Below are 27,687 nucleotides of genomic sequence, written 5' to 3'. Positions count from 1 at the left end.
AGTAAATGCCTCACCTCATGTGCGAGGTTGGGGCTGATACAGCTGAAGGTGGTATACAGAGCACACCTCACAAGGGCGAGGATGAGCCGATTCTTGGAAGGAGTAGAAGAGGTGTGTTAGAGGAGTACTGGAAGGAGGTTTTTCCAAGGTTGTGCACGTGAAACTGGACCTGGGTCCCCAGGAGGCCATATTCGGTGTGTCAGACCAGCCAGGGTTGAAAACGGGTGCGGAGGCAGATATCGTAGCCTTCGCCTCATTGATCGCCCGAAGGCGGATCCTGCTGGGATGGAGAGCAACCTCTCCACCCTGTGCCCTGGCGTGGGGACCTGTTGGAATACTTGACCCTTGAGAAGGTTAAGTTTGAAGTGAGGGGAAGGACGGAGGGGATCTACAATTCATGGGCATTTTTCATTATGCACTTTCAAGAACTGGATAACATCGAACATTAGTTGGGGGTGGGGGGGGGGGGGGGGGGGGTGTTGTGTATATTAAGGGTGACTATGGGTAATCCCGGATTCTTTTTTGTCATTTGTTTGTGTAAACATGCGGGCTGATGTTTTGGGGTTGGTGGGAGGATGGGATCACTGTTATTGTTATGGGGATTGACATATTTGTTGCTAATTATTGTTTATTGTTGGTGGGTGTAAATTCGGGAGAAAATGTGAAAAAGGTGAATAAAAATATTTTTTTTAAAAATCAAATTCTAGATCCTGCATTTTTGTTTCAATGTTATGGGTATCAAACTGGGAAAATCAAAAACCCAGCTTGAGACTAAGTTTTCCAAATAATTTACAGTACCACACTGGAACTTCTTTACGGCTAATTCCTGCTCCTTAGATGTTTTTAAATGTCCATGGATCGCCCATTTTAATATTGTTTCTGTCCTTTACGTCATACCCAACCCTGGCACCATTCCCTTGCAAGGCAAGCAAACAATTTGCTCGACAATGTGTCTCTGGCTGCAGCCCTGCACAATCTGTTTGGCATTTTCTCAGACCGTGCCCATGGCAACCTGCATCTTCTTCCTCACCCATTATATGGGGCATACATAAACATTTGGGGTACTATAAATGTTTACTGTGCACAATTAAAAAAAAAATTAGGCAACTGTCCATACGAAGTAGCTGCTCTGAATAACGTGTCTTAAATTATTTGCTTTTACAAATGGTATGCACTGTGCATGGAAACACTATGGGACCATCTTGACTTTGGACATTCGCAAATTGGGAGATGGGGAAAAAAAAACTTCCTATTTGCTGGTTCCCAGTTTACAATGCCCCCAAAACCACTCCCGATAACTGTTTGCAATATGAACTTCCACCGAATCACTCATACAAATTTAATAGCAACGACAGATAGACCGTTGTTTCGACAAACTAGAAGAGATTAAAACTTAAAAACCAAAACATTTAAAAAAATCAACAGTGCTATAAGCACTTAGGTCCAAGCTGCAGCTTCCACCTGTGCTAGTTTAGCGTGCCTTCTCTGGCCGATGTTTCACGTTGCAGGGAGCAAGAGGAAGGCGAATGGTGGACTGATGAAAGGGAATGAACAATGGTGATATGACATTGACAGCTGCAATATCAGTGAGGGCCCAGATGTGGTACCACTTAAAAAGATCCATATACAATCACAGTTAGACACAACAGAACAAAAGCGGCTTTAAAAGCAAGTAATTCAGTCAGGCTGCCCTGAAGCAGTTGCTTTAAAATGGGCCTCGATTTCTTCTAGTGTTCTCCCTTTTGTTTCAGGAACAAAGAAAATTGTGAAGAGCAGATTCATGAAACAGAAGCTGGAAAAGAGCCAGAAAGTCCCATATTGAGTAATGTTCTCCTAGAACAAAAAGGAAAAGCTTGTGACGTCTGGTAAAAAAAAAACACAGGTATGTAAACATTTAAAGGAACCCGTACAAAATCAAAAAAGTACATAAAATAATTCCACATGGGGCATGACATTGAATAATTTAAAATGGGTGCAAATTTTTTTGCCCCTTTCTCTAAATAGGGGCTGGTTTAGCTCAGTCGGCTAGACAGCTGGTTTATGATGCAGGACAAGGCCAGCAGCACGGGTTCAATTCCCGTGCCAGCTGAGAATTCTCCTTCTGTGTACTCGAACAGGTGCCGGAATGTGGCAACTAGGGGCTTTTCACAGTAACTTCATAGCAGCGTTAATGTAAGCCTACTTGTGACAATAAAGGTTATTTATGTGAATGTTGCAGTGACCTCAAACTTGAAACAAGCCGCATGTCTTCTATTTGGAAGAGCTGCTGTACTACTATGGGTCTGCAAGGGGATACAAGATAGGTGATGTGATTGGGCAAACAACTTGGCACATGGAATATAACGTGGGAAAATGTAAAGTTGTCCACTTTGGTGGGAAGAATAGAAAAACAACATTTTAACTAAATGGAGATGCTATGGTACAGAGGACCATGTCCTCGTATACGAATCACAAAAGGTTAACGTGCAAATAGAACGTTAATCTTTATGGAAAAGGGAACAGAGCACAAAAGTATGGAGGTCTTGCTACAACTGTACAGGGCATAGGTGAGACCGCAGCCAGAGAAACTGCATATTGTTTTGGTCTCCTTACTTGTGGGGTATACTGGCACTGGAAGCAATTGAGAAGGCTCACTAGATTGATTCCTGCATAGATTTATTGACTTTTGGGGGCTCAAAAGAATAATAATAATAATCTTTATTGTCACAAGTAGGCTTACATCAACACTGCAATGAAGTTACTGTGAAAACCCCCTAGTCGCCACATTCTGGCACCTGTTCAGGTACACAGAGGGAGAATTCAGAATGTCCAAGTTACATAATAGCACGTCTTTCGGGACTTGTGGGAGGGAAGCAGAGCACCCAGACACGGGAAGAATGTACAGCCTCCGCAAAGACAGTGACCCAAGCCAGAATCAAACTTGGGACCCTGGCGCTGTGAACCACTGTGCTACCGTGCTGCCCATTGCTTAAGAAAACAACATAATAGTATATTTAGAAATGAGATGGCAAACATATTTGAGAGTTCTGGCACCTCAATTTGGTACTACACCCCTGGTGTGGAATACTTCAAGATGTCTTGTCAACGCAACCCAATATTAAACAATAACTTAATTTGGACAATCACACAGTAGAAAATGTCATACTTACAACGAGATCATGGAACTCCTTGGTTACCAAAAAAGCAGCAGACCAGTTTGCTAGGACACAGGCTCCACTTGCAATGCCTCTTACTCTGACTGGAAATATTTCCGACATCACCAACCAGGGAATAGGACCACAGCCAAGCGCAAAACCTGAAGTGGATCAGTTCAGCTTTTTAAAATCGGTGTTGCTTCTTACAAACATTGCAAAAAATAAATCGTTAAAAGCCATAAATGTTTCTGCTTCACTGGACTCAGGCAGAGCAATGCAGTGAGCCCCACTGATGTTGCTCTCCTTGTGCACAAGTCAATAAAGATTGATCAAAGAGTACTCCCGTGTGTGCCTTGCAGTAACTTCAATAGTAATTGGGGGTTCCGGCGAGATGACTAACCCCTGGAGTGCTGGATACGGGTACATATCGTGGTGCCTCACTAGTCAACAACTCAGGAGGCCGCGGCTGCCGGATTTCGGCATTATGAGGTTTTGACAAAAGAAATGGATATGCTCACCTGGGTGACAATACCGGGGTAAGTCATCATTAGTCTAAAGGGAGGTTCGAGCCCCCCCAATGGGATTCGAGTCCCCTGTCAGAACTGGGGTTCGAGCCCCCAACGCAGTAGGGTTCAAGTCCCTAGCTCATGAGGCAAGGCCAGTAAGGTTAGAGTCCTTAGCTGAGTAGGCATGGTGAGCAGGGCTCACGTCCCTGGCTGTTTGATCAAAGTTAACTTAAACGCCGGCCGGCAAGGTATGATCCAAACTTTTACCACGGGAAGCGTGTCGACCAAGATTCAATTGTTCATGTTCCAAATGTATATATTCCCCCCCTCGGGATATTTACCATTTGCAGCTGGTGTTCAGTTTGATCCTACCCATACCAAGTTTTCAACTAGAGGAGTTATCAATTCCTAAACGGCTGACCTCGGATTAAGCGGAAATTTTTTTGCTCTCAATTGTGAATTTTGGAATTCTCTATTCCAGAGGCAGAGATTATTTTACTGGACTAAATTTAGACGTCTGGATAAATGATCTGGAGGGGAGTTAAAATCTCTCCCTGGAAGCAGGAGAATTTATATATTTTTATCTTCAATAAAAAGCCATCAGTTATGGTGACCATGGCACCATTGGATTGGTGTAAAAATCCTTCTGGCTCATTAACATTTAGGCGAGAAAATCAGCTGTCTTTGCTCAGTTTGGCTTGTGTGGCTGAAGACTCAGAGAAATGACTCTTATCTGTCCTGTGAAATGGCCCAGAAATACAGCTGTTTTCATAGAAAGCGGCTCACCACCACCACCTTCTCAAGGGCAATTGGGGATGGACGATAGATGCTGACTTTGTCAGTGCTGTTACATTCTGGGAATTAATAAACGCAAAAGGCTATGGATGCTCAGTCGTCGAGTGTATTCAGGTCCGAGATTAACTCTACACGAATCAAAGGATAGGCGATTGGGCAGGAAAGTGCAGTTGATGCGAGAGCTCAGTCACAATTGCATTTATCGGAAGAGCAGGCTCAAGGCCATTTGGACTATATATGCTCCTTTTTTATGGCAACACTTTCCATTAACCATCCTGAATCGCCCTGTAAAGAGGCACATCATAGAATCACTACAGAGCAGAAGGAGGCCATTCGGCCCATTGAGTCTGCACCGACCCTCTGAAAGAGCCCCCTATCTATCCCCACCCTATCCCCGTAACCCAATATCCCCACCTAACCTTTTCGACACTAAGGGGCAATTTAACATGGCTAATCCACCTAACCTGCATATCTTTGGACTATGGGAGGAAACCGGAGCAAACCCACACAGACACAGGGAGAACATGCCCTCTGGAAAGTGACCCAAGGCTGGAATTGAACCCGGATCCCTGGCGGTAGTGCTAACCATTGTGCCACCCATGATAAACAGATCAAGTATTCCCCAAAGCTCAGTGACTGGGCACTTAGAAGATGGAGGCGGTTGAACCCAACGCCACATGCGCACTTTTCTAATAAGTGGCACCATTCTGGCTCAATTGAAACCTTTCCTCAATATTCCCATTAGGGACACTATTTCTATTGATGGTGGATAGAAGGGACTAAAACTTCAAGCTGCCACATCTAATATACAATGAAAACAGTGACCAGTCAGTGATGCAGGCATGAGGAGCTGGGATATGAAAACAAGATCACCCAAAGCCAGCATGCACTCCTTTATCCGGTTTCAGAAGCAGAACAGCTTTCAAGAGGCTGTTTAGTGGAGGGAAACAGATTACAAAAGGTCTCTGTTTCATAGCCTTGGCCCGCGGAGAGTTAACTGATCTTTAAAGGTCCATGGTAGTTGATGTTTCAATTCACTTCAGCACTGTGAGGCAGAGGGGTCCAGTTATTGGCCCAGCTCCTGTTGGTCAACCAGCAATCATTACTGAGAATGGAGTACGAGGACCTCACGAGAGGGAAGGATCAGGTTTGATTTTGATAAAAGCAAATTACTGCGGATGCTGGAATCTGAAACGAAAGGGAAAATGCTGGAAAATCTCAGCAAGTCTGGCAGCATCTGTAGGGAGAGAAAAGAGCTAACGTTTCGAGTTCAATGACTCTTTGTCAGAGCTGAGGTTTGATTTTGATCTTGATCAAGGCTTATGTATGAAGAAAGGCTACTTGGAGAGAAATATCTGACATGCCAATGAGTCTGCGTCTTTAGGAGCACAGTGAAGTGGAGGGATACATGAATTTTCTTTAACACTAATAGCGCAACAGAAACCGTAAGAGCACAGAAATCGGAAAACAGCTTCTTCCCCATTCCCCCAGTAAGTCTTCTCAAATGGTAAACTTACCTGCTATAAAAACAACTAGACAGATGAGAGGTAACCACGTCGGAACACTTTTTGCCTCAGAAACTGAATTTGCGAACATTAAACTGTCAGTTTTATGAAGTGAAGAGTTGTTAATGTCTGCTTGCCAGATTTTGAAATATACCCCAAAGACTGCTGAACTGATGCACATGATCAACGCTGAAAATAAATACAAAACATCAATTATCGACGGCTTAAAGCCCACATCACCAAGTGGTTTTAAACTAATTTCAACCTGTCATTTCTATAATCCCCAGTTATGTTGAACTTTCTGGCAGGGACTTGCACCCAGAAACATGTTATGCTGATACTGGGGGACTCTGGACTGTGCTGCACCAACACCCGCTGCGCTGTAAGCAAGCAGCAAAGTGACAGGAAACATAATTGAAATAGAAGTCATCAAGAGAAACTCATGTTTCAGTGCAGATCAGTTACACACAAACCATCGAACAAAAACACCGATGCGACACTGAAGTTACAAGCAGGCTTTCCAAGAAATTCCAGATCGGCATTTTCAGGAGACAGTGAACAATGGGATAATTATAGCAGCAGTATTTCATATTCCCTGCGGTCATTTAATTTTCATCTCTCTCTGAAATGGGAAACTTGAGATGGACTTAGGACGAGGCTACAAGTCTGCAACCAGTCTTGAAGCCATGAGACCCAGACTACTTGTTTGCTAATCCACGGTTCACAAACACTCGTTCCCGCCACTGCTGAACTACCCGAGGATTTGTTTTCCCTTTTATAAATTTAGATTTCCCAATTTTTCCCCCCAATTAAGGGTCAATTTAGCGTGGCCAATCCATCTATCCTGTGCATCTTTGGGTCATGGGGTAAAACCCACGCAGACATGGGGAGAATGCGCAAACTTCAAAACGGACAGTGACCCAGGGCTGGGATCAAACCTAGGACCTCGGCGCCATCAGGCAGCAGTGCTAACCACTGTACCACCGTGCTGCTCTAAAAAAGATGCAGTATTAACTGGGGATGCACTGCTGTGCTCAATGGTCTCATTCCACAATAAGGTTGCACACCTCTTAAATTCAGAGACCCTTTAAATCAGTATATCGCTTACAAAATGACACCGAGCTTAATCTTTGGGTTCTGACAACACCCAAAGAATGATTCAAGCTTTGGCTCAGGTCATTGTCAGAATATCAAGACGGCATTGCTGCTTTAAAGGTTTTTACCAATCGCTTAATCAGCCTATAATTCTGACAGATCAATTGTTTTCTCTTCAGTTCATGCCGTCGCTCGAGTTTCAAAAGTATGTTTACACAGAGTGTTGAATAACCTGAAGAGGCTTTTTCCCTTTTAAAAAGATGCTCACCTGACACTGCCAGGAGAAGTTTCCTTCCTGCTTTGTCCATGATGAGAGCTGCCACAGCCGTGAAAACTACCTGAACAATACCAACTATCACCGAGCCCTCACTGCTGTTCTGAAAGAGAATGGGCAGGAACAACGTTAGTTTCCATTTGATGGAAAAAGATTTTTAAAACGACTTAGCAGTGAGCGTAAACATTTCTATTTAATTTCCCAGTTAAACCTGTTATTTTAGCTTTCATGGTCATTTACGATAGATGGTTACTTTTTAATGCCTCGGGTAATGCTGTTCTGAATACCTGGCAAAAATATAGTCCTTCCTTATGCTCCTCAACAACATCTAGCTGTTGCAAGTACATATCCAACTAGACTAAAAATTTGTTTCACAAGAGGGAAGAGAGAACTTCAAACACTAAGTGAGAATTTAGTTAAGTGACTCGAAGACTGGCACAGGTAGGTTCTGATGGTGGTTAGAGGTTGATCCTTTTATTTTTATTAATATTTTCTTTACCTCCCAATCACCCTTTCCCTTCTGTGTTTGTCAGTGTGAGGGTGGAGAGTTGGGGGGGGGGGGGGGGGGGGGGGGTGTTGGGAAAGGAGTCTTAGATAGTGAGTTACATTTTTCTGTTGGGTTAATTATAATACTGTACATAATAAAAAGGTTACTTGTGTTAAAGTTACAAACCTGGTGACTGCAGTTTATTTGGCCTCAGCCAAGGACCTCAGGTAATTTAAAATAACATCTACCTTCACTTGTGTTGCGACTCCAAGTCAAGTGGGGCTGGAATTGACCATGCAGTAGCCCAGGGTGCCGTGAGAACAAGGCAACATATTTTACTGAACAATATACCAGTGTTAACAAATAAATTAACAAATCAATTTACAAAAAGGGAAAGGGGCTTTAACGGCGATTACTATTCACACACCCAAGTGGAAATTGTGTCAATGGTATTATGAATACTCACGTACAAGGCTATGGAACAGATGTATAGCTGGTATGCTGCATCACCTTGAACGTCTCAAGGTGCTTCACGGGCCGCTAGCAAAACAAAATTTTACACCAAGTCGCATAAGGAGCTATTCGGGCAAATGGCAAAATCTTGGTCAAAGAGGTAAGTTTAAGGAGCATCTTGGAGGAAAGAGGCGTAAAAGGGGTAAAGTTGGAGAGAAACGTCCAGAGCTTAGGGCTTTGATAGCTGAGGCACAATCAGGGATGCTCAAGAGGTCAGAATTGGTAGTGCATAGACATCTCTATTATGTTGTTTGTTTTACAACTACATAAAATAGTCAGCGCGCTTAAGAGACAGCTTTGCAACAGCGAATGGTTAACGCCTCCACCCCGATTATACATGGCTGTTCAGTATAAGCAGGGAATGCCCTCCCTTTGTTTTTACTGCATCATTTAATCGTGATTCATCTCAACTTTTGGATCTTGCTATGCTAACCTGGTCTGTACCGTTTAAAGTCAATGCTCCGATGAGACAATGGAAGGTAACTGGTGCTACGTATAAATCTCTCAGGCCAAGCAACAACAATCTGCATTTACTTAGATCCTCTGTGATACAAGGAAACATGCATGCTGACTGCTTGCAAATTCTAGACTTTGTTCAATGACCGGATTTCTTACATTCCCGCATCTTACTACTAATAAGGTGTGATGGAAGATAACTGAACATAACATTTAATTTTTAAAAAATGAATATAATGCTTCTGTGGTTCTGTAACTTTACTACCTTAAAATTTGCTTGTTCAAAGATGTTTTCTGCATAAAACATAACTGCATTGATTCCACTCAACTGCTGAAAGAGCATCAGAAATATTCCAATAAGAACAGGCTTGTAAATCGTTGGATTTTTTAGCTCCGAAAGTGCAAATTTGGTATCCTATAAACAAATCAGAAAAAGTATGATCAGTTAAAAAAAAATGAATCAGACAATTGCCATAACTTGCTCTTACTCTAAATTGGCAGGGGTTTGATGGCGAACTGTTAGTGTTTGCCGTCAATACCTTTCTGAATTGAATCACAATTTCAGGATTTAAACGCAAGCACAGAAGAATACAGAATTCCCAAAGTTATGGTCAGACATTCGGTGCTCCAGCACCAATCGGACTGTGTCAACCACACCCCCACTCTGCACCCCCACCATTCCCCCGAAGCTGGCAGTGAAATCAATTGATTTCACGAGAACTTCCACATCGCTGTTAGAAATAAATTCAAGAAGCCTAATTCAACTGGGTCTTTAACAGTAATCTGAATAATAATTGCTCAACAGGTGAGCTGGCTGTGCGAAATGTGTGACATGCTATTCTAAAATCACTAGATTTTCTCAAATCAGAATTTAATTAAAGATTTTTTCATGAAATTTCAGCTGCTATGTTTTTTTAAAAACAAATGGTAGTGATCAGACTGTTCCTCCTTTTCACTTCCTGGTTGGCTGCCTATGGAAATGCATTAATGTGATTGGCTGCTTGACCAGCAGCTCCATAGAACATAGAACATTACAACGCACTACAGGCCCTTCGGCCCTCGATGTTGCGCCGACCTGTGAAACCAATCTAAAGCCCATCTACACTATTGCATTATCATCCATATGTTTATCCAATGACTATTTAAATGCCCGTAGTGATAATCCCCATTAACTTTCACTGTGCAACTGCAGCATTTAAAAGTTCTCACTAGAGAACATCTCTGAGGCCAGTCAAGAGCACAAAATCTAGACCAATGCTACTATCATTGTAATTGGCTGACCAAGATACAGGTGATGTAAATTCACTGTATTTGATTATTGTCAAGACTGTTGACCATTTCGCTTTCAATTCAAGTGCAACAAACTACCGTTTGCTACATTGCTTCATAGCACACTTGACGAGTCGCTTTGTATTTATTAAATTGGGAAAAGCTTGCAGTTGCTCACAATACGTGACTGTTGAAAGGCAGGGGAAGGAGGGGGTGAAATTCAATTCAGTGTATCGGTACAAGCGAACATCTACTTAAAAGGTTCAGATCTGGGTCAACACAATTACCTGCTCATCGCAACTTGTTTCGATCTGCCTACATTCCCATTCAGAATCCACGTCAGGTCCTCTGAGCCATGCCAGGACCTGTAGTGCCTCAACACGTTGGTGCTTTCTCATCAGGTACCTCGGAGTTTCTGGCATGAAGCACATTAGTACAACCATGACGGTTGGTGGTAAAGAACACAGCACAGCAAGCCAATACCACGATAAGAACATACCTGATAAAAATGAAACAAACCATAATGTAGTTACTTCCAATTCAAAATCCTAATTGAGCTACTGAAATGTTAGATTGATTTTTTTTTTTTTTTAAATTCCCAATTAAGGGGCAATTTAGCGTGGCCAATCCACCCACCTTGCACATCTTTGGATTGTGGGGTTGAGACCCATGCAGACAGGGGGGGGAATGTACAAACTCCACACGGACAGTGACCCGGTGCTAGTTATAATTTTAAATGGGATCGAATCAGATTCAATATTCAATCTCCAAAAATACAGGCCTTTCTAATTTCTAACTGGGAGCCCAGTTCTCTGACAGTTCAGAGAGTAGTAGGGGTGTGAAACGCCCTGCCTGCAACAGTAGTAGACTCGCCAACTTTAAGGGCATTTAAGTGGTCACTGGATAGACATATGGATGAAAATGGAATAGTGTAGGTCAGATAGGCTTCAGATGGTTTCACAGGTCGGCGCAACATCGAGGGCCGAAGGGCCCGTACTGCGCTGTAGTGTTCTATGTTCTATGTTCACAGCAGGAAGACCAGCTTTTCTGAGTCTTCAAGACTGTTACTGATCGAGCTGTGTCATGTACAATACTGGCAGCAACACAATCGAAGCACAGCTACTAGATAAAGATCACATGTATATGCCTCATCCTGTACAAGCTGCGCGTGTTGTAATGATATTATTTGATGAGCTCATGGTGTTCTATGTACTTGGTGGTTAATTTATCAGTCCCTCTCTGTGCGCGCTTCCTCTTTCCTGCAAGTGCACAATAGGTCAACGGCCTGGCTTTGAAGTTCAGGAAAGTAGCGCTTTTAAGCTGCTCGCCAAAAAGCCATACGGCTTCTATTCAAGCCCACACTGATTGTAGAGTAAATGAAACCGAACCTGGGCTGGTTTCACACCACAGAGTGTGAAAGCATCCCAGCAAAAGGTGCCAATTAATTGCAAGATCAAATCTCTTATATTGCAACTGTGTTCCTCTACCCACATAACATTTCTCGTCCATGCCAATGCTCTTTACTGTGGCAACATGGATGATAGAGAGCAGGAATTCTGCCTGGCTTGTGGATGACGAGAAGACATTCAAGCTTGAATGTGGCATGCGTTTACTTTGAAGAAGTGCGGTTGGCCAAGCGGCACTTGCAAATTAATTAATTTTACCGATTGAAGCTATCAAATATGGAAGAGAGATTGTAGGTAAAGCCATTACCGCCACAACCTTTGCACGTCACAACGCTCGCTACAAGAGGACAGCAGAAAATTAAGCAAGTGACAAATTGTCAGGTGGGAAAGGAAAAGCCCACGGGTGAAGAGAGAGCGTGTCAGGGGAACGCACAATAACCCTGCCTTTTAAAACACCATCAACCATAAAAATAAAAACTCAAGTCATACCACCGACATATGCACCCATGATTCCGGTTACCACCATCAGCTGAACAGTGGATCCCAAGAACCCTCGGACTTTAGGATGGGCCGTTTCAGAAATGTACACCTGGAAAAGAAAACACCCCACAAAGCATCAATTAAATGACACTCTTAAAAGTACTGTTATTACACAGCTTGAAATTGGGTGAACTCAAAAGTGGAGAGAGCTGCACACTCCTGTTGTGTTCAAATTGCCTGTAAAGAACTGTGATACATTAACTCCTGTTTTCTTCTTTTTAAATTTAGAGTACTCAATTTTTTTTTTCCCAATTAAGGGTCAATTTAGCGTGGCTAATCCGCCTAACCTGCACATCTTTTGAGTTGTGGGGGTGAAACCCACACAGACATGGGGAGCATGTGCAAACTCCTCACGGACAATGACCCAGGGCTGGGATTTGAACCCAGGTACCAGTGCTAACCACTGCGCCACATGCCACCAACTCCGTTTTCCATATTGGATTTGTTGATATTCCTCATGGGAGCTATAACCAACCAGTTTTCAGGAACTCCCCATTAGATTAATTGTTTCTTTGTAGGTTTATCAATGTCTTAGCCAGGCCTGCCCTCTATTGGTTGTGCAGGGTTCCTACAGGCTTCATTTCGGCCAAAGAGCAAATGAAGAGTTTAAATACCGTAGGTGCTGATTGTTAAAAAAAAAAATCTCTCTTCCAGGAAATGGTGAATTTTAAAGCCCAGAGAGCAGCCATTCCAAGAAAGTGGAAAAGCTGCTGCCTTCTGGCATAAAGCAGAGGGGGCAGTTCCCCAGAGGTACTGGCCTGATTTGTGTAGAGCTGGCTTGTTTACGCGCTGAATGACCAGTAAGGCATAGAATTGCTGGCATGCGCTGAACTTTGCCCTGTGACATGAGTCACCACCATGTGAAGACAGGAGGGTTTTGTGGGGAGAGAATGAGGCAAGCAAAGGAAAAAAAAGGAAATCTGGCCACTTTAGTCTTCATTCTGCACTGCAAAACACAATGCAACATTTTTGGTTCTGGAATGTTTATTATTCGAAGGGATTCGGTTTTGGAACGATTGCTCTGGCACACATTCTCCACGCATTTTATTCTTGTACTTGGATCTTTGATGCTTCATTTATTTGGAAAATTTGGTATAGTATCCTCTGGCTGAATTTTGTAAAGTTAAATGGTGCAATCAAAGCCACTTTTGTCTATGGCCGAGGTTATGAAAAATGTTGAAATGGTCAGTGTCAGACACAGACAATCCTGGTTAATCATTGTGTTGTTTTGATCTGAACATGCAGAGCTTAGCTGTGATCATGTGAAGTGCATGAACTACCCTTTTTCAGGTTGAGAATAACTTTCCATCAAACTATATGGGCTAAGATTTTAATGTATAAAAGAGATCGCAAAACAAAAACTAGACAAAAGCATATAATTTTTAGGCAGTTCAGCCTTTGGTATTCAGCACATTTTTTTCTTGTCCTTCTCCAAAGTAATTCATGAATTCAAAAGAGCTTTATTTACCATTAAGCGTGCAAAGCAGGGCAAACGAAATGGCTCATTATACGGTTATTAGATTGTGACTTGAAAGTCTAGGTTAACAGAGGCCAATCACATGAGAAGCAACCTAACTCACCCAAATCCGCCTACTCTTCTGCTGGGCCAGACACTGGGTTTACACTGCACCCAATTTTATGCTCATTTAAACCGTTAGCTCAGTGGGCTAGACAGATGGTTTGTGATGCAGAACAAGGCCAGCAGCACAGGTTCAAGTCATATACCAGCTGAGAATTCTGAATTCTCCCTCTGTGTACCCGAACAGGCTCCGGAATGTGGTGACTAGGGGCTTTTCACAGTAACTTCATTGCAGCGTCAATGTAAGTTTACTTGTGACAGAAAAGGTTATTTATTTTTATTTATTTAAGTCAGTGTGCAAAACACACAGTGTGCAAAGCTCCCCACTTCAGATGAAGTTACAATGACCAACTTTGTTACCTGGTCTCTTGCTCGTCACTGATTCTGTGCTTTGCTCTTTGGGTTGTTGACTCTGGCTGACTTCTAATAGAACATACAGTGCAGAAGGAGGCCATTCGGCCCATCGCGTCTGCACCGACCCATTTAAGCCCTCATTTCCACCCTATCCCCGTAACCTAATAACCCCTCCTAACCTTTTTGGTCAATAAGGGCAATTTATCATGGCCAATCCACCTAACCTGCACGTCTTTGGACTGTGGGAGGAAACCGGAGCACCCGGAGGAAACCCACGCAGACACGGGGAGAACATGCAGACTCCGCACAGACAGTGACCCAGCGGGAAATCGAACCTGGAACCCTGGCGCTGTGAAGCCACAGTGCTATCCACTTGTGCTACCGTGCTGCCCATATATGATATGTATGAAATAATATGAGAGACACCTCACTCAAGGCTGAAATTTAGTAAAACCGTGAAGTATCTTAAGGGTTTCAATCACCAGCCACCCCTCACTTCAACACAGTCATTGTGTGACAGTTTTCTAAGAGGCAGCAATTCAGTTTCATTTTCACTGTCAAGCGTCGAGTGAACGGATGTACACAGGGGAGAGTCATTAGCACAATTCCGGTAATTGATAAAATACAGGAGGTTCATTACACATTGAGTGACGGCAAATTGTTCATCGGCTTGGTCTTTTACATTCTTCCAAAAATCGCATTTTAAACTTTTTGTACTGAGCAATTATAAAGGAGAGATCAACCTTCAGCAACATTTGGTCTTAAAAAAAAAAGCACTTTAGCAAAACTATCCAATAATTACTAAATTAGCCCAATACATCTCTGGCATGGTTTGCAGGTCACAAAATGGTGTCAAGACTGGCATTGCACAAATGATCATTCATGTATCCCAAGTGTAGGAACGGTCAGAGATACAGAAAACGGGCCAGGTTCAGGGTAGAGCACAAATGGTAAGGGGAGCGTGGTTGAAATTGACTTTGCACACTGCGTTTTTACAGATTTAAAGTAGGCTGTTGTTGTCAATAAGGTGCTCACATTAATATAGGTCCCTAGTCCAGCTCAATGTTGAGACATTGTACTTACTGGTACAACAAGTGAGGTCACTCCACTGGCCACTCCAGTCAACACTCGTCCACCGTACAGCATCCAGACATTCTGTGCTGCGATGATCAGTGTAAACCCAGCGACATATGGAACGGCACACATCATCAGGCTCAGCTTTCTGCCAATTTTATCAACAAGCCATCCTCCAATTATGCCACCCACGGCTGCTCCTACTGTAACTAAGGACTACAAAAGAAGTTAGATAGCTATTTCATTTCATTGAAATAAACATTTCAATTCTTCCACTTACACTTGTATCAATTGGGCGGTAAACACACACAACTCTCAATAAATGAAACTACTTGTGTAATCAACCAATTTAAATTAATCCACTCCCAAGTCAGGCAGTCTATGCATTCACTCAGAGAGGCATAAATCTTCACATTAAAAAGTCCAATCTTCAGCTTGAGACTTCAGTATTCCAATAAATCCAAAAGTTGACTAACTGGGTGCATCATACGATGACTGACAGAGGGAGTGGAAAATGGAGGAAATAAATAAGCCTCTATCTGAACAGTCTCATGGACTACTCCATGGAAGCACAGTGGTTAGCACTGTTGTTTCACAGCGATAGGGACCCAGGTTCGATCGCCGGCTTGGGTCACTGTCTGTGCAGAGTCTGCACGTTCTCCCTGTGTCTGTGTGGGTTTCCTCCGGGTGCCCCGGTTTCCTCTCACAAGTCCCGAAAGACGTGCTTGTTAGGTGAATTGACATTCTGAATTCTCCAAACAGGTGCCGGAGTGTGACGACTCGGGGACTTTCACAGTAACTTCATTGCAGTGTTAATGTAAGCCTATTTGTGACACTAATAAAGATTATTAAAATGTTATTCTCCAAGCTCATGTTAACCACCACCGACCTTAAAATTATGCTGGGTGGGAGGAATGGGAAATTAAAGAGGAGAATCAAACAGCCTGTGCCAAGTTCAGCTGCAGGAAGAGTACACCAGTTAAGGGGAACTAAAGCTGGAATATTTAAAGAATTTGCCCAACTATACCAAATGCAAAGGTTGGAGGAACATCCATACATTATTACGTCATTGCTTACCCCAAACCAGGAAGCCTGAGAGGAGTCAAGGTTCAGATTTGGGTTTGGATTAGCTTCCAATTCCGGAATGGCAGGAGAACTGTAACCGAGGACAAATCCAAAACTAAGAGGCCCCAAAACAGCAACGAATGTAGCCAGGTACAGATTCCTATTACATACATAACTGTGGAAACACATGAAAACAGAAGCATCTTTTAATCCAAAAATGTTTGAAGGTTTGAACAATTAACGCTGGAACAAGGACAGTAAACTACACATACCCAGAGTGTATAAATCCTTGCTCATTTGCAGTTTGAAATTATTTTGTGGCACAGCAAGCAGGATTCATCAAACACAAAATCTGTTATTTAACTGGAGGAAAATCAACTCAATAACAATTGAGATTTGCAGGACCACAGGGAATCTTTGAGAGAATCAGACACAAGCAGAAGAAAGTAAAGGTTCAGAGATAGAATCATAGAATGTACAGTGCAAAAGGAGGCCACTCGGCCCATCCAGTCTGCACCGGCCCTTGGAAAGAGCACCCTACTTAAGCCCTCACCTCCACTCTATCCCCGTATCCCCGCCTTTTTGGACACAAGGGCAATTTAGCATGGCCAATCACCTTAACCTGCTGATCTTTGGACCGTGGGAGGAAACCAGAGCACCCAGAAAAAACTCGGTAACAGTGGTTAGCACTGCTGCTTCACAGCGCCAGGGTCCCAGGTTCAATTCCCGGCTTGGGTCACTGTCTGTGTGGAGTCTGCATGTTCTCTCCGTATCTGCGCGGGTTTCCTCCAGGTACTCCGGTTTCCTCCCGAACGACGTGCTATTAGGTAATTTGGACATTCTGAATTCTCCCTCCGTGTACCCGAACAGGCGCTGGAATGTGGCTACTAGGGGATTTTCACAGTAACTTAATTGCGGTGGTAATGTAAGCATACTTGTGACAATAAAGATTATGATGATTAAATCCACTCAGATATAGGGAGAAAGTGCAGACTCTGCACATACAGTCTCCCATGCCGGGCAGCAAATCTGGGACCCTGGAGCAGTGGAGCAACAGTGCTAACGACTGTGCTACCGTGCCGATGTTCGGTTAAACACAGCTACTTGCAAATAGACCGTCACGGAGTTGAGTTTTCAGTGACAATACTTTCTACTTTCCTTCTCGGTTCATTGGGGAATACGGGTGTCTGTTCATAACCCTGGAACAATGTTCCTTTTGAGCTGCTTGCGGAGAAGTGCTCATGTGACGCTGTATAAAAGAATATTTCTTAATTTGATGTTGGTGTGCTATTGCTTTCAAAGGCAAATATTTTTTTAAAACTATGAAAAATGGATGATAAACGGCCCTGTTTGAAACTACTTATTGATTGATACACAGTGAATGAAATTATCACCGAGGCAATTTCAGACACATCTGCTTGCCAAATTGAACTAGACTCAATTCCTTTCCTGTGTTCTCGTGGGAGAGGTATATATGAAAATGATAAATATTCTTATGTTAAATGTTGATTAAGAATAGTAATGTGCAGAAAATTGTGTTCCCCTGGATCAGGTGGAGGTTTTCAAACTCACCAGGGGCCTGGACAGAGTGGGATAAACAGCTCCCTCTTATGGAAGGATTGAGAATGGGACGGCACACATTTAAGTAACTAGCAAACAGAGCAAAGTAGCACGAGAAAACACTTTTTCATGCAGTGAGTGGGTTAAGGTGTGGAATGCAATGCCCGAGAGAGTGGCTGCACAGTAGCACAGTGGTTAGCATTGTTGCTTCACAGCGGCAGGTTCCCAGGTTCGATTCCCTGCTTGGTCATTGTCTGTGCGGAGTCTGCACGCTCTCCCCGTATCTGCTGCGTGGGTTTCCTCCGGGTGCTCCGGTTTCCTCCCACAGTCCAAAGATGTGCAGGTTAGGTCGATTGGTCACGCCAAATTGCACCTTCTCGGGAGGGAAAATCAGTTCCACATTCTCCTCCAGAGGTCTGTGAGGTAAATGAAAAGCTCAAGGATAACGGGTCAGCTGGTCTGCCCACAGACCGGTGACTTTTCCTGCCATATTCCCTATCAATCGCCATATTATCTTGTAATCTGTTCAATGGAATGTAACATCGAGACATTTGCTATTCTTGGTTTAAAGATACATCCAACTCTGTCACATCCAACTCAGTCACATGCAGAGACTGGAGGCCAAGAGTGCATTCATTCTATGATTTAGCTATGCTAATCTAATCATCGTGTTCAGACAATCACTTCATTCTTTGAACTGCTTGCTCGCTACCATAAAGATACTCCACTGCATTATCTTCATTATTTTGATTTACAATTGTTCACTGGATTGGAAACCTGCATTATTGAAGGTATGGAGGGAGGAACCAGATAACCTCAAAAGCAGTCAGTTTAACATCAATTAAAGGGAGGTTACTGAAATCAGCGATGCTTGGACAGGTATCAGTTGATCAAAGAGAGTCAGGATGGGCTTGTGATGGGGAGGGCATGGTCTGATTTAATCTGGTCAAATAGAAGGGCACTAACCTGTACATAGAATTTACAGTGCAGAAGGAGGCAATTCGGCCCATCGAGTCTGCATCAGCCCTTGGAAAGAGCACCCTACCCAAGCCCATACCTCCACCCTATCCTCACAACTCCACCCTATCTACGTAACCCCACCTAACCATTTTTGGACACTCGGGCAATTTAGCATAGCCAACCCATCTAACGTGCACATCTCTGGACTGTGGGAGGAAACCGGAGCACCCAGAGGACACCCACGCAAGCAGGCAGAGAAAGTGCAGACTCTGAATAGACAGTGACTCAAGCTGGGAATCGAACCTAGGACCCTGGAGCTGTGAAGCAACTGTGCTAACCATGCTGCCCAAGGGGGTGTCTATGCGCACAACTGTCTCTAGGGGAGTGTCTATGTGGACATCCAGAAACCATTTGATCAGATTTGCAAAAGAAAAATTAGAAAGCATAGATCTGGAAGGAACCTTGAGAAACGGGCTTCTAATTTGCTGGGAAGGAGAGACTGTTCTGATTGGTGGGATGTGGCAAGTGGCATTCTCCAGGGATCTGTACTGCAGCCTCTTAACAAGCATTTTAATAGCTTAGATGAGCTGCATCCAAAGTCTGCAAGTGAAACTAGGTTCGGAGGCAGTGTGTGTTGTGTGGATGATGGGAGCAGCAAGTTACAAAGAGATACACACAGACACGGTCAGTGTGCAAAACTATGATCGATGTGTGACAATGGAGGGAAATGTGAGGTTATCAACTTTGGATCCATGATGAAAAAAAAAGAATATTTTCATAATAACGAGATTCGGAGCTGTGGAGGAACAAAGGGATTTAGCGGAGCATACAGGTATGAATAATCAAAAAGGTTAATGGAATGTTGGTGACTATCTCATGGAGATTGGAATTCATAAGTCAGGCAGTGATGTGCTTCAGTTATACAGACCCGGTCTGCAGTATTTATAGAATCATAGAATTTATAGTGCAGAAGGAAGCCATCCGGCCAATCGAGTCTGCACCGGCCCCTGAAAAGAGCACTCTACTTAAGCCCATGCCTTCACGCTATCCCTGTAACCCGGTAACCCCACCTAACACTTTTTTGGACACTGAGGGGCAATTTAGTATGGCCAATCCACATAACCTGCACATCTTTGGGCTGTGGGAGGAAACCGGAGAAAACCCACGCAGACATGGGGAGAACGTGTAAACTCCGCACAGACAGTGTCCCGAACCTGGGACCCTGGAGCTGTGAAGCAACTGTGCTGTGCCACCCTTTAGAGCAGGAGTTCAATAATCTAAGATGCTTCAGGTGATTCCTTAGTAATAACCCACCTGTTTAGCAGAATCATGAAAACAAGCGGTGAATAAGTTGCTGAAAGATGGATGCCACACTGGCAAGAACCTGGGGTACAGCAGAGCCAACGATGCACAGGAACGAAGGTCAGTGTTAAATTGAGAATGTTGGAAACAAGAGAAGAGGAACTGGCATCTCTGCTGGAGGCTTCACTGGGACCACTAACAGTCAGGGACATAAACATTTCACCAGTATAAAAACATTTTAATTCACGTTACAACAACTGCCCCTGATAACAGCCTCAACGGTCAAAGTAAATGTTGCAAGGGAGAAGATTGAAATCTGCACAAGTAGGGGTGTTGTGTACAAGATAGCTCTGTAATGGATGTTAGGTGAAAGCCAGCAATTAGGGAGCATTACTAAACAGCTTTTGAATTGTAGCAAGGATATTGAAAAGAAGTATATGTAGATCAATAGGCACCCGCACGCTACCTCAGGCACTGCACTCTGGCAAACTATAAAAGTTCTGCCTGAAGATGACAACCGTTCAATGTCTTGTGCAACTATACTACATACCTAGTTGGGTGAAGCGCTGTATCGCATTAGGGTTTGCACACCAAACTTCACCAAAATCGTACTGGACATGGATGGAATAAGTGAAGGCTCAAAGTATTAAATTATGAGCATATGAGTCTAGAAATCCATCTAATTTCCTTCTTAAACATATTCCATAGCCTGTGGTGGAGAATTCCTCAGATTCACCTTTCTGAGTGAAGAGGTTTCTCCTCATCTCAGTCCAGGTGCCCTACCCCATATCCCGAGATTGTAACCCCTTCTCTGCCCCCCTGCCTCCAGGGGAAACATCATCCCTGCAATCAATCAGTCAGGTGTCAGAATTTTCTAAGTTTCTAAATTCCTGTCAATACAGGCCAAGTCGACAATCTCGCCTCGTACGCCAATCCTGCCCAGCCCCGGAATCAGTCTTGTGAACCGTCATTGCACTCCCTTTACGGCAAGGAGACCAAAACTGCACACAATACTCCAGGTGTGGTCTCACCAAAACCCTGTACAACTGCAGTAAGACATCCTTACTCCTGCACTGAAGTCCTCTTGCAATGAAGGTCACCACACCATTTGCCTTCCTAACTGCATGCTGCCCCTGCGTGCTTGCTTTCAGCGACTGCTGCCTTGGTACATCAACATTTCCCAATCCAAAGTGGATAACTTCACATTTGTCCATGGTATACTGCATCTGCCGTGTATTTGCCCAACTTGCCTAAATCACCTTGAAGCCTCTCAACATCCACCTCACTCAGATTCCCACCCGGCTTCGTGTCGCTGGCAAAAGTCAAAATATTACACTCTCCTCATCCAAATAATTGATGTCCATTTGTTACATTTTGAGTAGTTGGGGCCTGAACACCGATCCCTGGGATCACACTAGTCACCACCTGCCACTCTGAAAAAGACCCATTTACTCCTATTGTTTCCTGTCTGTTGACCCAGTGGCTCCCAACCAGTGAGCCATGGAGACGCCCCCCATTCCACCAAGTGTGCCAAGGAAATAAGTTCAAATGAAACTAACCATAGCCTTCAGCTGTGGTCAGCATCTCCAAGACTCGACGGATCTTGGGCATCCTGTGCATGCGCCTGCTAGGAAAGAGCCGTACATGCCTGGTTTAGACTTTTTGTGTCGGTCAGGTCCTTGCGCACGACCAACGGGACTTGGGAGCTGAAGACAAAGATCTCATGCGCCTGCCCAAAACAGGAAACCTTTAAAAAAAAGGGCGCAAAGCCCCTGGGAGAAGTGAGAAAGACAGGTAGAGGTAGAAGAAACCAGGAGGCGGGGCAGGGTGAATATAAAAACAAAGTTCTCAGGATGGAAAGACAGAGAAACTACAATGTGTGCCTCAAAATATATTTTGTATACGGAGCTGCGCCGTGACATTTAGTATGTTGGGAACCGTGATAAACAATTCTTATTACATACCAATATTTTACCCTCAATCCCATGTGCTTTTAACCTCTTATGTGGGACTTTTACCACAAAGCTTTCTGAAAATCTGGATAAAGGTTCTGTATTCCTTGGAGTTTAAAAAGAGTGAGGGGTGATCAGATCCTGAGGGGGCTTGACAGGGTAATAATAATAATAATCTTTATTAGTGTCACAAGTAGGTTTACATTAGCACTGTAATGACGTTACTGTGAAAAGCCCCTCGTTGCCTGTTTGGGTACATGGAGAGAGAATTCAGAATGGCGAATTCACCTAACCTGCACGTCTTTTGGGACTTGTGGGAGGAAACCGGAGCACCTGGAGGAAACCCACGCAGACACGGGGAGAACGTGCAGACTCTGTACAGACAGTGACCCAAATGGGAATCGAACCTGGGACCCTGGTGCTGCGAAGCAACAGTGCTAACCATGGCGAGATGTTTTCACTGTGGCAGAGTCTTGAGCAAGGGGTCATAGCTACAAGATTCAGCTTTCCTAAATGATTAGCTATTTCCTCTGTGATTACAGATTCCAGCACCTTGCCAATAATTGATGTTGAAGTAACTGGCTTTTAGTTCCCTGCCTCTCTCCCTTTTTGAGCAAGGGAGTCACATTGGTCGTTTTCCAATCTTCCGTTACTCTCCCGGAACTTAGCGTGTTACAAAAAATTTCAACCAAAGGGTCCACTGATTCTGCAGCCACTTCTATTAAACCCTAGCATACAGTTCATTGGGTCCTGGAGACCTGTCTGCCTTTACCCCCTTGAGTTTCACTAATACTCTATCACTTGTGACTGGGATTTTTGCAAGTTCTACCATGTTATTTGCAACACATACACTTGTTCCATCAATTTTAGCCACCGTCATTCCTTTTAACGTAGTTCCCCAATTTATCTTGGTCCACTCACACCGCTTCCTTCATATTTCCTTTGTTTAGATTCTACTTTCCATCCTAATGGAGAATTCTATCATGTTATGGTCACTGATTAATTAACCATTCACACTGCATAATACCAAATATAGGAGAGCCTGTTCCCTAGTTAGTTCCTCAACATGATGGTCTAAAAAAAAACATCTCGTACACACTCCGGGAATTCATTCTCCACAGTACTGCTGTTAATTTGGGTTGCCATCTACATGTAAATTAAAGTCACCCATGATTACTATAGCACCCATGTTACATGCATCTTTAATTTCCTGTTTAATGCCATCCCCTGCTTCACAATTGTTAGTGGTCGATCCACAAGTCCCACTAATGTTTCCTGCCTCATGCTGCTTCTTTGTTCCACCCAGACTGATTCAACATCTAGATTTTGAGCCAATAGCCTCGCTCATGATTGCTCAGATTTCTCCCAACAACACCCCTTTGAGCCAATAGCCTCTCTCATGATTGCTCAGATTTCTCCCAACAACACCCCTTTGAGCCAATAGCCACTCTCATGATTGCTCAGATTTCTCCCAACAACACCCCACCTCCTTTTCCTGCTTGTCTGGCCGTCCTAAATATCAAGTACCTTGAATATTCAGTTCCCAGCTTTGGTTACTCTGCAGCCATGTCCCCGTAATCACAATCATATCGCATCTATTTTTATCAATTTGTGCTGTTAATCTGCCTACCTTACAGCAAATGTTCTGTGCAGTCACATAGTGCCTTTAGACTTGTCTTAATTTTATACAAGGATTTTTGTACTATAGCCCGATTTGATGGTAGTGCTAGTTTCCTGTTTCCACTTACACTTCCGATTTTGCTGACCAATTCTATCTTAGTTTCCCTCGTGTCCTCTTTTGGGGTCGCACTACTTTAATTTATGTGTGGTTTTTTGTGTGGATTGTGTGACCTGCACATTTATTTACACGTGCAGGATTAGGCCAGCATCCACCCCTGACGCTAGCGTGATGCTGGGTGTGAAAACCAAGCAAAAGAACATAAAGTAAATGATGGATAAAACAAAAGAGGGGAGTGCTCCTAAAACAACGAGTGGAGCACAGCCCAAAAAGAACGAGAAAGGGAACAGAAACTTATCTAACACCCGTCAAATAAAAGTGTGAAAATCAGGGTCGATAAGGCAATCCAACCCCTGCGGTGCCCACCGAGCACGGAAGGCTTCGAGTGTGCCGGTGGCTTTTTCGTTTCTTCCCTGCTCAGGTATCCATCCCTCTGCATCGTAGTTTATTCCCCCCCCCCAAACAACACTAACAAACACCCCTGCGAGGATATTGGTCTCTGCCCAAGGCTGAGACTCCTTTGGAGTATTCCAAGACGGATACGATGGGGATGTTAAACAAAGGCCTCATTTGCCTCATCAGGCAGCTCAAGACCATGTCCGAATAGAGCAAGGCCTTCTCCTGGTGTCCTGATGGCTTTTTTAAACCCTTCAACCAATAGAACTAAGTCTGCTGTGTGATCGGACTCTGTATATTTGGCTGCTGTGTATGTATATTTGGCTGTTGTGTTTGCCCACATTAGCACACTGGGCTAAATCACTGGCTTTTAAAGCAGACCAAGGCAGGCCAGCAGCACAGTTCAATTTCCGCACCAGCCTCCCCGAACAGGCGCCGGAATGTGGCGACTAGGGGCTTTTCACAGTAACTTCATTTGAAGCCTACTTGTGACAATAAGCGATTGTCATTTCATTTCAACAGTTTAAGCTTTTGAAGTGAAGGAAGGCTCAAAATGTGAGGCCACGCTCCACATGATCTTTCTTCCGAGTACTTTTATACTGCTTCCATTCCCAGTAGACATGCTGATGATATCTGAGAATCTAGCAAATATCACATGCTGGACACTGGTTGTGCAGGTACACTGTAGTGCTGCTGCCATGACACAGCCAATGTCAGGAATGGTACCAGTCACCCATGTGTCACTGTGAAATGCATTTGGCTGTGCAGTATATAAATGGTAGACAGGGTGAGATGTCAGATTATTGGTACATTGGAACAGCACAACTCCTGCCTACAGGGTCCTTTCTATGTACTTAACACCCTTACAAGGGAAATGTAATACGTTGGCTGGGATTTCTCATACCTCTTTGACAGATATTACCTTGAAATCACAGGAGCCTCCCAAGCATCACCGTATAGAAACAGAACAATTGCAGTATTAAATATTACATCTTTCATTGGTCAGTAACCAAATTATAAGATTTGGATGGTCAGTAACCAAATTATAAGATTTGGAGGGAGGGGCAGAACAAACTTGCAAGACTTCATGCATCCACCATGATGACTATTGCAGAAACTGATAAGAATAATTTAGCATGATCTTTACAAAATGGGGGCTTAATATGCAGCTGGCAAATTCACTGAATGCATTGAAAAAGATAAAATGCAGATGCAATATACAATGCAAAATAAAGACAAGACCAAAATACTGCAGCTGCTGGAAATCGGAAATAAAAACGGAAGATGCTGGAAACACAGGAGGTCTGGCAGCAACTGTAGTGAAAACCAGAGTTAACATGCTGAATCCAATATGGCTCTTCATAATCCGGACTTGAAAAGACAACAGTGTAAATAATATATATTTCTTTAGCCAGAGGATGGTGACTCGGTGGAACTCTTTGCCGCAGCAGGCTATGGAGGCCAAATCACTGTGTCTTTAAGACAGAGATGGATAGGTTTTTAATCAATAAGGGGATCAGAGGTTATGGGAAGAAGGCAGGAGAATGGGGCCGAGAATAGTATGAGCCATGGTTGAATGGTGGAGCGGACTCGGTGAGCTGAGTGGCCTAATTCTGCTCTTATGTCTTATGGCCTTATATAAAGTCAGCTGGAAAACGTAGTCACAATATAAATAAATTACCGCAACTGGGATTCAGAATTATAGAAATGGTACAGCTCCAAGGAGGCAGTTCGGCCCATCGTGTCTGCACCTTCCTCTCCAAGTGAACAATTCACTTGAGGGCCTTCCTTCCACCTTCTCCCCATAACCCTGCACATTCATCCCGGTTTAATTTGCCGAGGTTCCACTGAATGTGCCTCCAGCACACTGCAGGCAGCTTACCCCACCCCACACCCTGTCCACCAGCTGTCTTTGGCAATGTCGCTTTTATCATAGAATTTGCAGTGCAGAAGGAGGCCATTCAGCCCATCAAGTCTACACCGGCTCTCGGAAAGAGCACCATACCCAAGGTCAACACCTCCACCTTATCCCCATAACCCAGTAACCCCACCCAACACCAAGGGCAATTTATCATGGCCAATCCTCCTGACCCACACATCTTTGGACTGTGGGAGGAAACCGGAGCACCCGGAAGAAACCCACGCACACACGGGGAGGACGTGCAGACTCCGCACAGACAGTGACCCAAGCTGGAATCGAACCTGGGACCCTGGAGCTGTGAAGCAATTGTGCTACCGTGCTGCCCGTTTTGCCCAATCGGTGCCTCACACTCTCTCAGCACCAGTTTCCCCCTCATTTACTCGGCAAAACTGATGCAAAGTCTGCACAAACTGCAATGGGAACACTCACTGAAAATACTGCTCCTGCCCGGTGTCCCTCTCTGAAGTTGTCTCCAGTAAAGGTCGGTGTTCTTCACGAGACATTCTCCTCACTCTGTCCTCAAGATCCTCGATGGGAGTGGGGAGCGCGCACGTGACCGTCCCCTCTCAGCGCGTGACCCTCCCCCGCGCACGTGATCCCGACCACGCCCCCTGCGTGCACGTGACCCTCCCCCGCGCGCACGTGGCCCTGACTCCTCCCCGCGCGCGCACGCGTCCTAACTCCGCCCCCGCGCACACGCGTCCTAACTCCGCCCCCGCGCACACGTGGCCCTGACTCCACCCCACGCGCGCACGTGATCCGGCCTCTGACGGCTCCCCGTGAACCCGCCCCTTGACTCCTCCCACCCACCCCGCACGTGAACACGCCCCTTGACTCCTCCCACCCCCCCCCCCCACGTGACCCTCACTGGACTCCTCCAACCGCACGGCACCTTCCTTGGGCTCCACCCACCTCCCCGGCACGTGACCCCGGCTCCGCTCAGTCCGTTGGGTTGACGCAGCGAGAGTTTGCCGTCTCCAAACAATTTCCGCCCGGGGGAGGGGGGTCGGACCACAGGGAGCACCTTCCCAATCACCTATCCCGCCGCCTCCATACTCCACAGGCCGGGTCTCATTCTGAGCGTCCACTCAAACCGCAGCGCATGCGTCCACTCTGACCGACATGCCCATGCGCACAGCCCCTTGTGATGGAGTCCGGGCGCCGCCATCATTGATACAGGCACACAAAAGTCTCTCATTCATATGAAAACGCAATATTACGTCGCATTAATTATCAAAGCATCATTCCAAGGCACAAACGAGATTTTCGTCTTCCTGATAAAGCAAACGGTAACAACACATGTGAACTTCACCTGTGATTCCCAGAGGTGTCATCGCCGTGCGACCAACGAGAGGCAGGGCAGATATTGACGTAGTAACCCCGCACCCAGCTCGCGGGCTCAGAGAGTGGGGAACGCGCAGGCGCGGCACGGCGATCGTTGCGTCATTTCCGGCCGTCTCAAACTTGGACTTGTCCCTTTTCTCCCTCCGGCTTAGGATCCGGCGGCGGGGCCCGTGTGAGGAGTGAATGACCCCCCGCCAGATCGGTGGCAACGGCAACTATGGTGACATTATTCACGAGATGGTAAGCTGCGATCAGACGCACTGGGCTGGATGCTCTTAATTTAATGTTTTGAAGAGATAACTTTCTGTTGGTCTGTAATGGGGGTGGGGCACTGTTTACATTGACCTGATCACATTGGCCCGCTCACATTGACTAAGCCACGTTGACCTGCTCACATTGACTAAGCCACATTGACCTGCTCACGTTGACTAATTCACATTGACTAATTCACATTGACCTGCT

General features: G+C 44.6%; 2 protein-coding genes across 6 annotated transcripts in view; one reads left to right on the top strand and one right to left on the bottom strand.

Annotated features, from left to right (window-relative positions):
* Nucleotides 1–580: 580 nt before the first annotated feature.
* Nucleotides 581–27,277, bottom strand: slc2a8 (solute carrier family 2 member 8). 3 transcript variants are annotated; one of them, XM_038781977.1, is made up of 10 exons: nt 26,311–26,464; nt 16,065–16,227; nt 14,997–15,203; nt 11,930–12,029; nt 10,322–10,533; nt 9,031–9,180; nt 7,304–7,412; nt 5,953–6,129; nt 3,150–3,295; nt 581–1,833 (listed from the first exon to the last, which is right to left on the bottom strand). In XM_038781977.1, exons 1-10 carry the CDS (start codon nt 26,382–26,384, stop codon nt 1,678–1,680), a joined length of 1,494 nt encoding a protein of 497 aa, XP_038637905.1. In that variant the 5' UTR covers nt 26,385–26,464; the 3' UTR covers nt 581–1,677. The 3 variants fall into 3 exon arrangements, with proteins under 3 accessions (XP_038637905.1, XP_038637907.1, XP_038637906.1); XM_038781979.1 differs by lacking the exons at nt 16,065–16,227; nt 26,311–26,464 and adding an exon at nt 27,194–27,277; XM_038781978.1 differs by lacking the exon at nt 16,065–16,227 and having other exon boundaries at nt 26,311–26,445.
* A 37-nt stretch (nt 27,278–27,314) lies between these two features.
* fbxw2 (F-box and WD repeat domain containing 2) overlaps nt 27,315–27,687 on the top strand; it is a 40,634-nt gene continuing 40,261 nt past the window's right edge. The window contains exon 1 of one of the 3 annotated variants that reach the window (XM_038781985.1): nt 27,315–27,465. The gene's annotated coding sequence lies outside the window, so the exon portion shown is untranslated. The remainder of the gene's footprint in view (nt 27,466–27,687) is intronic. The other 2 variants (XM_038781981.1, XM_038781984.1) reach the window with 2 other exon arrangements.

Source organism: Scyliorhinus canicula, chromosome 21 (assembly GCF_902713615.1).
Source record: "Scyliorhinus canicula chromosome 21, sScyCan1.1, whole genome shotgun sequence".
Classification (NCBI taxonomy): Eukaryota; Metazoa; Chordata; class Chondrichthyes; order Carcharhiniformes; family Scyliorhinidae; genus Scyliorhinus; species Scyliorhinus canicula.
This window is presented reverse-complemented; position numbering and strand designations above follow the sequence as displayed.

Excerpts from the sequence above, each read along its gene's own strand:
- slc2a8 (XM_038781977.1), bottom strand. The coding sequence starts at position 26,384 with ATGTCTCGTGAAGAACACCGACCTTTACTGGAGACAACTTCAGAGAGG. Across the intron at positions 16,228-26,310 it reads GGGCAGGAGCAGTATTTTCA|TTATGTATGTAATAGGAATC; the intron begins GTGAGTGTTCCC and ends GTGTTTCCACAG. Across the intron at positions 7,413-9,030 it reads TTGAACAAGCAAATTTTAAG|AACAGCAGTGAGGGCTCGGT; the intron begins GTAGTAAAGTTA and ends ATTCTCTTTCAG.